This window comes from Populus euphratica, unplaced genomic scaffold (genome assembly GCF_000495115.2).
Source record: "Populus euphratica unplaced genomic scaffold, PopEup_1.0 scaffold70.1, whole genome shotgun sequence".
In the NCBI taxonomy this organism is placed as follows: domain Eukaryota; kingdom Viridiplantae; phylum Streptophyta; class Magnoliopsida; order Malpighiales; family Salicaceae; genus Populus; species Populus euphratica.
Genome location: NW_011499950.1, coordinates 108,354 through 120,397, shown reverse-complemented (window position 1 = coordinate 120,397; position 12,044 = coordinate 108,354). Strand labels below are relative to the sequence as shown.

Below are 12,044 nucleotides of genomic sequence, written 5' to 3'. Positions count from 1 at the left end.
ATATATATATATATATATATATATATATATATATATATAGGTAAGGTCAATGAGGCTTTTAAATTTTTTTCTGTACTGTGACAATGTGGCATTTATATGATTCACAATCAATACAAACTTATTGTCTTTTACAGCCGAATTCAGATCGGCATCATGGAGGTAAGGTCTATTCGGGATTATTAAGAAGTGCAGAAACGACGTGTGCAATATGATATCATGCTGCTACTGCTAGCAGTGATCATCCTCGAAGAATAATTACAGAAAGGACAGAGCTTGAGCTTTGAGTCTTGTTTATTTATGTAGTTTAAAATTATAATCAATAAGTGGGGGTAAATATTTGATGTAGGAGGCTCTAATCAATTAGAAACAAATTTATTATATTCAATCCATGTTTGATAACCTAACAAATATGTATTTGGACCTAATAAATAGGTGCAAGCTTAAAAAGAGGTTTATAGTCCTCCCAAATGACCTATCTAAATAAAAAGCCCAAAACTTTTAGAAATAACCTAATAAATCTGTATTTGGATCTAAAGCCCAAAAAAAGGTTTAGTACTCGCAAATGACCTATCTAAATGAAAAGCCCGGGATCATTGGTGACTCAAATTTATTTGAAGATTTTCCAAGTCTGGTTCTATAGTGGTTCTATCAGATGAATTTGCACTCCTACTAGTTCAAACAATACAAAGCCATAATTAAAGGGCTTTTAAATAATGACTTTTTTTTAATTTTATATTTTGTTAGATGTGCTGACGCTGAATTAAAATGAAGAAATTTGCAACATTTTACTCCCTCATTTGTGACGTGGGAAAGTTTCTTTGCTATTTTTTGTATAATAATGTTTATTACATTGAGTCATTGAAAGTTCAGATTTTCAGTTTCTGAAGAGTTTTTAAAAGTTTAAATAGCGGAATATGACTTATAATCTATTGCTGGATTGAAGTTAGAATTTTTCTAGAAAAATCTAAAAGCCATATTTTATATTTAATTAAATTTTTATGATATATATTTTTTAAAAAGAGAATGAATTTATTCAATAACAAGATCAGAAAAACAAAAAGGCCTCAATATAGGCTCTCTTATATAAAAAAAACAAAGCCGTGTTTATGTTATTAAAATGGATTTGGAGACTTTGCACTTTGTATAAGTTTATAAAAATTGATTATTTCTTTGATGTACAACTTCTAAAAATTAATCTTCATTGTCTACGACTAACCCACTAAGAACTAGAAAAATATTATGTTCATTATTTAGATCAAGTTCATCATATCTTCATAAATCATTATAAATTCATGGTAGGAAATGGTAATTTAACATCTTTTTAGCTAGAATAGATTCATAACTACCCTCTCAAAATAGCTTTCTAGGCTATATCTTTTGTCTTTTTCTAAATCTACTTTAGTGGCTGACACGGATAGATGAAACGATGAAATCTAGCTTTGGTCCCTACAACAATAAAAATCTTTATTTTATTTTTAATAATAACAACTATACCTTTTATCACTCTCATTGGATTCCAAGTCTTTTTAATGCCACAAAATGAATAAGAAAATCTGGACTCTCAACAATAATAGCATTTTCAGTGTAAAATTTTAAATTAAAATAATGGATCAACTAAACTATCTTAATTTTTTATTTGGATAAAACTAACCCCACCAAAAGTACAACTTTTTCTCTAATTCCTTGTCCAAGACAAAGTAACCACAAGAAATTTTTTATTCCAGCATAACTACCTCATCTTTTAGAAATTAAGATACATTTTTTGCAATAGAAACTTAGAATCTTCAAGTCACCTTTTCATTCACCACCACTTAACTTGAAATATATGGATGAAACTATTTTCTAATTAGGGTTTTTACAATGTTTTTTCAAAATCTATTAACAATATATGCTATTAATGGTTAAAGACAAGCAGCAGAATCTCTCATTATGCTTCGTTTCTCATGTATTGTGTGAAATTTTTGAATAATGTCATTTTTAATTATGTTTTTGTAACCTTTAAATTTGTTTTTCTATTGTGTGCCAAAGTATTTTTTTTATGGATAAGTCTTAATTCCAACTCTCTAGTGCTTAATAGTAGGGAGGTGTTGCACTCCTTTGTTTCATGCAATAACTTTTGTATTTTTTTTTTATTTTTTTTATTTGTTCATCTAATATAAATTAAGGTATTATTCTTGTAGCTATTTTTCTTAGTAAAACTTTAAACTATTTCAAAAAAAATTAAAAATGCTCAGGATTGAAGTACATTAAAATCATAAAAAGAAGAGAAAATACAAATGGATTAAATATTTATCACAATTGAAGGATAGGGCACGCAACAAGATCATCAGGAAAACAAGAAACGAAAAGAGCAAATATTGCTCAGGATTTTAAGAACATTGAAATCACAAAAGGAAAAGAAAATACAAGGGGGTTAAATATTTATCACAATTGAATGATAGAGCACACCGTTTGTGTTACAGCGAGTAAAAGGAGAAAAGTAGCAGCAAAAACGGAGATGCCGGTCCATGGATTGTTGAAGTAAACCTGCTTCAAGTTTGCCTTCCACTTGTACCTACGCCTTCTGCAATGTAAATTCAGCTCTTCGCAGAGACCCGGAAGAAAACTTTCTGAAGAGATAACATTTTCTATGATAAGATTGTGAAAAAGATTCGACACTGCTTCGTTACTGCTTAGCATATTTTTCAAATTCTCATTCTGAGCAAGTACTTCCACATCTTTCGTAGCACTGACGAGGCAGCTGATGAAAGTAATATAGTCATTTACGAAAGTGTCCCCGTACACATGATGACATTGCTCAAAGGCCTGGAGATTTCTGAATAAGATTTCTATCACATCATATATTTTTAGTTGTGGAATTTCTAGAATCCCATTACTGAATCTTATGTCTAATAATGAGCTTTTTTCGGGACGATTAAACTTCACTCCAGATTGATGGAGCTCCGTCGCAGTGGGTGCGCTTAAATAAGCTTCTTCTTTCGCTGGACAGTGCTTCTCTGTTGGTTCCTGACACTTTCTTAGGAAGTCAACGAAATGCAGGACTCCAGATGAATCTATTATTTTCCAACTGTCCTCTTTTACCCAGTTAACCCATTGACCTTTTGATAACCCACATGTAAGTTCAGTAAGGGGGCAATTCTCAGGATTGGAAGCTACACTGGATAGCTGAAACAACTTCTCAAGGATGAAGAATGGAAGCTGATTTTCAAGCAAGCTCATATCAAACATTACGTCCATTATCTTAAATGGACGATAGAAAATGTGGTCACCACGTCTATTGCCATAAAACCCTCTAAAGTACTTCATGTTTAGTAAGACCATAATAATGAAGACAGCATCCAGTAAAATCATTGTTGCGAAGTGTTAGGAGATCCAAACATTCAAACACACACAAATTTACGTGGTTCGGCAACTTGCCTACTCCACGGAGCTACTGGTTTGTATTAATCAAGCTCAAAAGCAATACAAACAACAAAACAAGGAGGAGGAGAAAACTTCTCAACTCAACTCAACTCTCACCCTTAGCTCTCTCTCTGTGTTTCTCTCTATCTCGTAGTGCTCATCAGCTATCAATGGCACTCTCTATTTATAGCTGATGTGGGAGACAAGTTTCTTCTTTAGTCAACAATGGTGGGCAACAATTTCTTTGGTTAGGCACCCACCATGCAACCACCATTGACTTTAGCCATGTCTAACATGGCTGCCACCAACCATGTTGTGTCCACACCCAACAATCTCCTACTTGGACACAAATGGCGCTAGATCTGTTTTTTAATCTTTAAGTCCAACTGAAGCTTTACACAGCTTCAGTTTATCAAGAGTGACTCCTTTGGTTAACATGTTAGCTGGATTCTTGCTTCCACAGATCTTTTCAAGTAACAGTTGTTCATCGTCGAGCAGTTGCCGGATGAAGTGATATTTGATCTGTATGTGCTTTGTTCTGGAGTGAAATGCTGGATTCTTGGCAAGGAAGATTGCACTCTGACTGTCACTATACAAAGTACCCTTTCCATGCATCTTGCCCAATTCTTGCAGGAAACTCTGTAGCCATACTATCTCTTTTGCGGACTCTGAAACTGCAACATATTCAGCTTCTGTCGTTGAAAGAGCAACTATCTTTTGCAAGGTAGAACTCCAAGAAACAGCAGTGCCTCCTAGAGTGTATATATAACCTGTAGTACTCTTTCTGCTATCAACATCTCCTGCTAGATCAGCATCTACAAAGCCTTCAAGTTTCAAATCGCCAGCTGTGAAAATAAGACATGTCTCCGATGAGCCTTTTAAGTACCTCATGATCCATTTCACTGCCTCCCAATGCTGCTTTCCAGGATTGCTCATATATCGGCTTACAACTCCCACTGCATGGGCAATATCTGGTCTAGTACAGACCATGGCATACATCAAGGAGCCGATAGCTGAGGCGTATGGGATCTGGTCCATGTATCCACGTTCTAGCTCAGTTTTTGGTGACTGGTCTTTACTGAGCTTGAAATGATTCCCCAGAGGTGTACATACTGGCTTAGCATTATCCATACTAAACCTGTTGAGAACCTTCTTGACATACTCTGCCTGTGAAAGCTTTAGTATGCCTTTGTCTTTGTCTCTGATGATTCTCATGCCAAGTATTTGTTTAGCAGCTCTCAGATCCTTCATTTCAAACTGTTTTGACAACTGTTGCTTTAGCTTGTCAATCTCTTCCATGCTGGAACCTGCAATTAACATATCATCCACATATAGCAGTAGAATGATATAGGAGTTGTCAAAATGTTTGACATAGCAACAATGATCAGCCTGACATTTTGTGTATCCCGTACTACTCATGAAGTTATCAAACTTCTTGTACCACTGTCTTGGAGCTTGCTTCAAACCATATAGACTCTTCTTTAGTTTGCAAACTTGACTCTCCTTTCCTGGTATTGCAAACCCCTCTAGTTGTTGCATGTAAATGTCTTCCTCCAATTCTCCATGAAGAAATGCTGTTTTTACATCTAATTGTTCAAGATGTAAATTTTCTGCAGCTACTATCCCCAGAACAACTCTGATTGTTGTAAGCTTCACAACTGGAGAAAATATCTCAGAATAGTCGATCCCCTTCTTTTGCTGAAACCCTTTTACAACAAGTCTTGCTTTGAACCGTTTGCTTCCGTCATGCTCGGTCTTTACTCTGTAAACCCACTTGTTTTGCAGGGCCTTCTTTCCTTCAGGCAGTTTGGTTAACTCCCAAGTCTTGTTCTTCAGCAATGACTCCATCTCATCCTTCATGGCTAACTCCCACTTGCTCGAGTTTCCATCTTGTAAGGATTCTTCATAATTTAATGGTTCACCACCATCGGTCAGCAAGATATAATTCAGTAGAAGTGTGAACCGTTGTGGAGGCTTTATAGTCCTTGAAGACCTGCGAACAACTGGTTCACTTGGCTCTGCACTATCTTGTGTAGAAGTGGTGGGTACTGAAGTGCTTGAACTATCTTGTGTGGACTCTTGAGTGGTAACATCAGGAAGCCCTTCTAATTGTATGAATTCAGATTTCTGTGGACTCGTATCTGAATCAGTTATCTCTAGTTCTGTACTTGATTTGTCTTTGTACAAAACTTTCTCGTTGAAGATCACGTTCCTGCTTCTGATAATCTTCCTGTTCTGATCATCCCAAAACCGAAATCCAAATTCTTCATCTCCATAGCCAATAAAGAAACATTTCTTTGATTTGGCATCCAGCTTGTTGCGAGCATCAGAGTCTACATGTACATAGGAAACACACCCGAAGACTTTTAGGTGAGCAAGCTGTACTTCTTTTCCTCTCCAGACTTCCTTGGGCAGTCTGAACTCCAAAGGTACTGATGGTCCACGGTTGATCAAGTAAACTGCAGTATGAACTGCATCAGCCCAGAATGTTTGAGGTAGCCCAGAATGCAACCTCATGCTTCTAGCTCGTTCATTGATGGTCCGGTTCATCCGTTCAGCAATACCATTCTGTTGTGGTGTGCCTGGAACTGTCTTTTCCATTCTGATACCGTTGACAGCGCAATACTCCTTGAAACCTCCATCAATGTATTCTCCTCCATTATCAGATCGTAAGCATTTCAGCTTCAAACCTGATTCAGTCTCAACCATAGCCTTCCATTTCTTGAACGTGTCAAACACATCAGATTTATTTTTCAGAAAGTAGACCCATACCTTTCTGCTAAAGTCATCAATAAAAGTGACATAGTACCGAGAACCGCCAAGAGATGCTACTGGAGCTGGTCCCCATAAATCTGTGTGCACCAGTTCTAGTTTTCTTGGTCTTAAGGTCCTGCCAACCTTTAAGAAACTGAGCTTCTTCTGTTTTCCGAGAACACAGCTTTCACAAATGTCTAGATCAACATTTTTTAAATCTGGCAGCTTTCCCTTTGACTGAAGTATCTTCATCCCCTTTTGACTCATATGGCCGAGTCTACAATGCCATAGCTGCGCCTGATTTTCTGCTTTAGTAGAGGCAATTATATCTGCTGATCTTGTGGTCATATACAGGGTGCCGATTTTCTTTCCACGAGCCAAAACCATTGCTCCCTTTGATACCTTCCACATTCCTCCAGAGAAAAGGATTGAATGGCCACTATCATCAAGTTGTCCGACCGAGATCAACTTCTTCTTTAGTTCAGGAACATGCCTTACATTTTGCAAGTTCCATGTAGATCCATTCATTGTCTTGATTTGCACATCTCCTATACCCACAATCTCCAATGGTTGTCCATCGGCCAGATAGACTACCCCATAATTTCCAGCAGTGTAATTTTGCATCATTTCATGGTGTGGAGTACAGTGAAATGAAGCTCCAGAATCAAGAACCCAATCATCAATAGGACTATGTACAGCAAGAATCAAAGCATCTTGTACCTCGTCTGTAGTGGCGTTTGCAGAATCAGCTTCAGGTTTCTTTGGTTTTGTGCAACTCCTCATAAAATGGCCAGGTTTGCCACAATTCCAACATTCAACCTGCTTCCTGGGTCCAAACTTGCTTTTGCTTCTGTACCTGGATTTTGATCTTCCTCTGGATAAGCCTCTATCTTGTCTCCTTCCTCGAGTGTTGATGTTGAAAGCTGCACCTGAACTTGAGCTTTCACCTGAGTCTTTCCTTCGTACTTCTTCGGCTAAGATCAGGTCTCGGATATCATCATACTTTAATTTGGATTTTCCGGCTGAGTTGCTTACGGCTGTTCTCATACCTTCCCAACTGCTTGGAAGTGAAGCTAGCAAAATAAGTGCTCGGATCTCATCATCAAACTCAATTTCAACGGATGATAATTGATTTGTGATGGTGTTGAAATTATTAAGATGCTGTGTAACAGAGGTGCTTTCTGTCATCTTCAGGTTGAACAACTTCTTCATCAAGTGCACTTTGTTATTTGCTGATGGCTTCTCATACATCCCAGACAAGGCTTCCATCAATCTTGCTGTGGATTTCTCTTTTGTAACATTATGAGCAACTCTTCTTGACAATGATAGCTGGATAATGCCCAAGACTTGTCTATCAAGTATTTGTCAATCTTCTTCTGACATGTTTTCTGGCTTGCTCCCTAACAGAGGAAGATGAAGTTTCTTTCCATATAGATAATCTTCAATTTGCATTTTCCAATATCCAAAATCAGTTCCATCAAATTTTTCAATTCCTGCAGCCTTTATTTCATCAGCCATTTTTACTCTTTCTCAGATTTGAATTTCAAAAATCTGACCTTACAGATGTGTCCGGAATGGCCAAAAATGCTGGAAACGACACTGAGATCACCCAAATCGGACTTCGGATGGCTCCGATTTAAGCAATCAAAGTTTGGAATAGTCGCTGCGCCACACCGGATCAAAACCCAGTTATGCTGACGTGTCAGGATGACGTGTCACACACGTAGGCAATGTGGGGTCCACCGAATCTGACGTGGCAGACCCGCAGAGATTTTTTGGATGACGTGGCAGTGCTGACGTGGTGATGACGTGGCAGGGATGACGTGGCTGGTTGACCGGTCAGACGACTGACGTGGCAGGGGCGCGCGTCTGCTGACTGTGCTGGACGGCTGACGTGGCTACTGACGTGGCAGTGTCGATTTGCAGGAATTGGCGAGGAAGACGCGTGACGCGCGTACGGCGCGTCTGTGCGCGTGGGCAGTCCTGGTGGTGGCGCGTGTAGGCGCGTGCGGGCATGCAGGACGTCGGATGTTCGCCGGGTTTTCACCAGTGGATTCCTCTCGTCGTCCTCTTCACGGTGGTATGTTCAAAAACACGTTTTGAGAACTTTGATTTTTGAGTTTGGATCAAACACCCTCTTTTTCAAGAACTTTCAAGAACAAGCTCTGATACCAGTTGTTAGGAGATCCAAACATTCAAACACACACAAATTTACGTGGTTCGGCAACTTGCCTACTCCACGGAGCTACTGGTTTGTATTAATCAAGCTCAAAAGCAATACAAACAACAAAACAAGGAGGAGGAGAAAACTTCTCAACTCAACTCAACTCTCACCCTTAGCTCTCTCTCTGTGTTTCTCTCTATCTCGTAGTGCTCATCAGCTATCAATGGCACTCTCTATTTATAGCTGATGTGGGAGACAAGTTTCTTCTTTAGTCAACAATGGTGGGCAACAATTTCTTTGGTTAGGCACCCACCATGCAACCACCATTGACTTTAGCCATGTCTAACATGGCTGCCACCAACCATGTTGTGTCCACACCCAACACGAAGTCTTTCTTACTAAGATCAATGGTCTCTGCATAACAATCACGTAATTTTGTTTCATTTTCCTTGATAATGTTAATTAAATCCTCCACACTTACCTTGTTCTGTTCAAGAAACTGCTGCAGGTACATTATTTTGTGGTCTTCCATAGCTTTTAGGTTTTCCTTACCATGGTGAAGAGGGCCTATTGAGACTACTCGAGGTGTATATGCATTTTCATTTAACTTTCGCAATCGTTCCGGGACTCTGTAGATGCAGCATGCTAGGGAGAAAGCCTTCTTGATTTTTAATTGCTCCCTTAAAGAAATAGCTAACTCATTGACATCAAGTGAAACTTCATGGCTCTGATCCTTTATCTGTTGATCACTACTTGACGTTCCACCAATTTCCATCCTGTGATTGAACTCAGATAATCGCTTGCTCTGTTCATAACCAGCACGTGTATAATATCACCAAACCATGAAAAAACATATCCTGAAAACGCAGATATTTTTCATGTCTTTTCACATGTTCACACAAATAGCAATATAATGGCTAAACGCAGATATTTTTCATGGACACTTGGCTCACTTAAATTATATTGGTATCAAAATGTACCTTCTTATGGGAAGCAAATCAATGGCGGACCAACTTCTCGTTAGCAAGCCCACAAAAAACAAGGAAAAAAAAAACACCTTTCCATGAAAAAGCCCACAGGAAAATGAATGGCTTTCTAACAAAAAAAAAAATGTATGTTGAACAACCACTTGAAACATTTACACTTTGACCACACCACACATGTAACTATCAACTAATTAATCCTTAATTAATCACCACATACGACACATGTAACTATCATATAGTTGTGGGTAATTATCAAATTAAGATTTATAAGTAAAAAAAGATAGTAACATCTATAGGTGTCAAATGAATCTCTATTTAATTCTAAATAATAAACTAAAATTGTGATCCAATATATAGTTTGACCTTTTTTTTTTATAATTCCAAATAAAAAATTCTGTCAAAAATAGTTTTCATAATAGAAAAGAATATCAACATTATTTGCACATTTCTTTATCATATATTTTTTTTCTAATGACAAAATATCATTTTACATTAAAGAAACGCCAAAAATATATGTTTTGGTTTCTCTTCGTACCCATACCAGATTTTATTTTTTTTCAGAAGAATAAAGTTAGGAGGAGAAATTAACTCCTAATTTTTTACTTATTCTTAATTTTTTACATGAACAGATCGAAGGAGAATCTTGGTTAGCAATGTGAAGGTGACAATTGATCTTGGTTGGCAATGTGAAGGTGACAATTGCTTGGTCCCCGGCCCTTTTATGATCTCTGGAGAGGTGAATAATGATGGAGGGCCCATCATTCAAGAGTGTGGAAATCGTTTTTACTGTTGTTGAAAAGGAAAACTCACGAATCATTAATTATTTATTGATTCAACCAATTGATGGATTGGCAGGAATGATAAATGTCTCATAAATGTATGCATTTGTTTGAATGTCCGCGTCTGAAAAGGTTGGCAATATAGATAGATGTTACTATCTTTTTTTTTACTTATAAATCTTAATTTGATAATAATGCATCAAGCAGCTACATGGTAGTTACATGCGTGGCATGTGGTGATTAAGGATTAATTAGTTGATAGTTACATGTGTGGTTTGGTACTTTGGTCGAAGCGTGAATGCTACCACATAGATTGATTTGTAAAATATTTTATATCTCATTAAATATTCTACGTATAATAGACATCTTTTTTTTAATATGATTGAAGCATATTTTGATGGCTATATAAAAGCAGTTCTACTAATAACAACTTCGTATTTTTAATAAAAATTTCATGATTATATCTCTATAATCTTTTGTGTAAAGTATTTAATTTTATTCATGAACTTTATCTTTAATCTAAATTTATTTATCTAATATTAAATTCATAAATTAAATATAAATAAATATTGAAAATAAAAAATGTTTTTATTAATAAAATTAAATATGTTTACATTATTAAAATTAAAATATCATTTTACATTAAATCAATTAAAGATATCAAATATATGTTTCGGTTTCCCTATCTACACCAAATGTTCTTCAAAAAATAAGGTACTAAATGTTTTAGGAAGACAAACTCTTAGAATTTTTTTTTCTTAACTGTTTAAGATCTAAGCCACAAAACACCGCATGTCTGTGGCAGTAGCTGGAATGATAATATTTTATTTTATCTTATAAAATAAACTTTGAGAAATCATGTAGCGGATTGCTCCCTTCTAATTTTTCCCACCATTGAATAAGGGCCAGGCCGTCTGACCTGTTCTGTGAGGTGCCATGAATAAGAGAACAAAAGAGAAGGGACAGCTGCAAACCTAAGGCTGTTTATACATGGAACAAAAGACAGGGCAGATGAATACAAGAATCCATTTATTCATTTGTATCCCATGCAACCATGCCCCACATGGAAGGATTCTTGAAGAAATTTCTAAGCAATTATTTGTGTTATTTTTTATTCATTAACTGTACTTAACATGAAATTTTTTTATTGAAATCCAAACATTCTGAAATTTAAATTTAAATTAAAAAATTATTTTAAAAAAACCTACATAAAATTTCAATTTAATATAACGATCACATTAAAAGTTATTTATTACAGTAGCGTAAAATTAGCTAGTTTGTAATTTTTCTTTAAAAATTCAAATTTTTTTTATTTAATTCTTGTATAAATCATATAAATTATTTTACTCAACTATCAAGATTATTTTCTTATTTCAAATATCTTTATTTTGTATTTTTACAATTTATTTTCTTCACAAACTTATTATTATTCCCCGGCAATGTTGTTGATTTTAAAGCCGTGCTTAAAATACAATTCTTTCTTAATTTTTCTTTTCATTATAATTCCTTGGAACTGTTTTCTCATGCTCGTTACATATTTATTTCAAATTTTTCATACAATATTAATTTAATTAATCGTTTATTTTTTTTTTTCATAAGGGTTTACAACAATCTAAATTAATATGCATTTAATTAACAATCATCAACCCTAACCTACAAGTTGCAAAACATTGAAAGGAACACTATCCTTGAAGGCTGAAGGACTTAAATTTTCTCTGTGTATGTGCTCAATTATATAAGGCCCAAGAAACCTGATTTCACACAGGGTTAATTGTAAAGGAAAGTGAAGCAAATATTGTTTCTGGCAATATTTGCCGAGAAGCAAAATATGGTTTGATTTGCAGGCAAATATATTTTTAATTCATGATCCTGCCCGTTATGTCGATGAGACTCAGTTTCAATAGTTAATAAAGCTTTGTTCGTTTACAGTTCCGTTGTTCTCATCCTTTATAGAATGAT

General features: G+C 35.9%; 1 protein-coding gene and 1 long non-coding RNA gene across 2 annotated transcripts in view; one reads left to right on the top strand and one right to left on the bottom strand.

Annotated features, from left to right (window-relative positions):
- Positions 1-10,485, top strand: part of LOC105137854 (uncharacterized) — a 17,801-nt gene extending 7,316 nt beyond the window's left edge. The window contains exon 3 of the long non-coding RNA XR_844656.1: positions 10,474-10,485. This is a non-coding gene — a long non-coding RNA (uncharacterized LOC105137854). The remainder of the gene's footprint in view (positions 1-10,473) is intronic.
- LOC105137853 (UPF0481 protein At3g47200-like) lies at positions 2,321-8,984 on the bottom strand. The gene is made up of 2 exons (XM_011043751.1): positions 8,709-8,984; positions 2,321-3,360 (listed from the first exon to the last, which is right to left on the bottom strand). Exons 1-2 carry the CDS (start codon positions 8,850-8,852, stop codon positions 2,425-2,427), a joined length of 1,080 nt encoding a protein of 359 aa, XP_011042053.1. The 5' UTR covers positions 8,853-8,984; the 3' UTR covers positions 2,321-2,424.
- Positions 10,486-12,044: the final 1,559 nt, after the last annotated feature.

Bases quoted from the DNA above. Each gene is read 5' to 3' on its own strand.
- LOC105137853 (XM_011043751.1), bottom strand. From the start codon at position 8,852: ATGGAAGACCACAAAATAATGTACCTGCAGCAGTTTCTTGAACAGAAC. The intron at 3,361-8,708 runs TTCGTGTTGGGT...ATCTCCTAACAC, and splicing joins TTGATCTTAGTAAGAAAGAC to TTCGCAACAATGATTTTACT.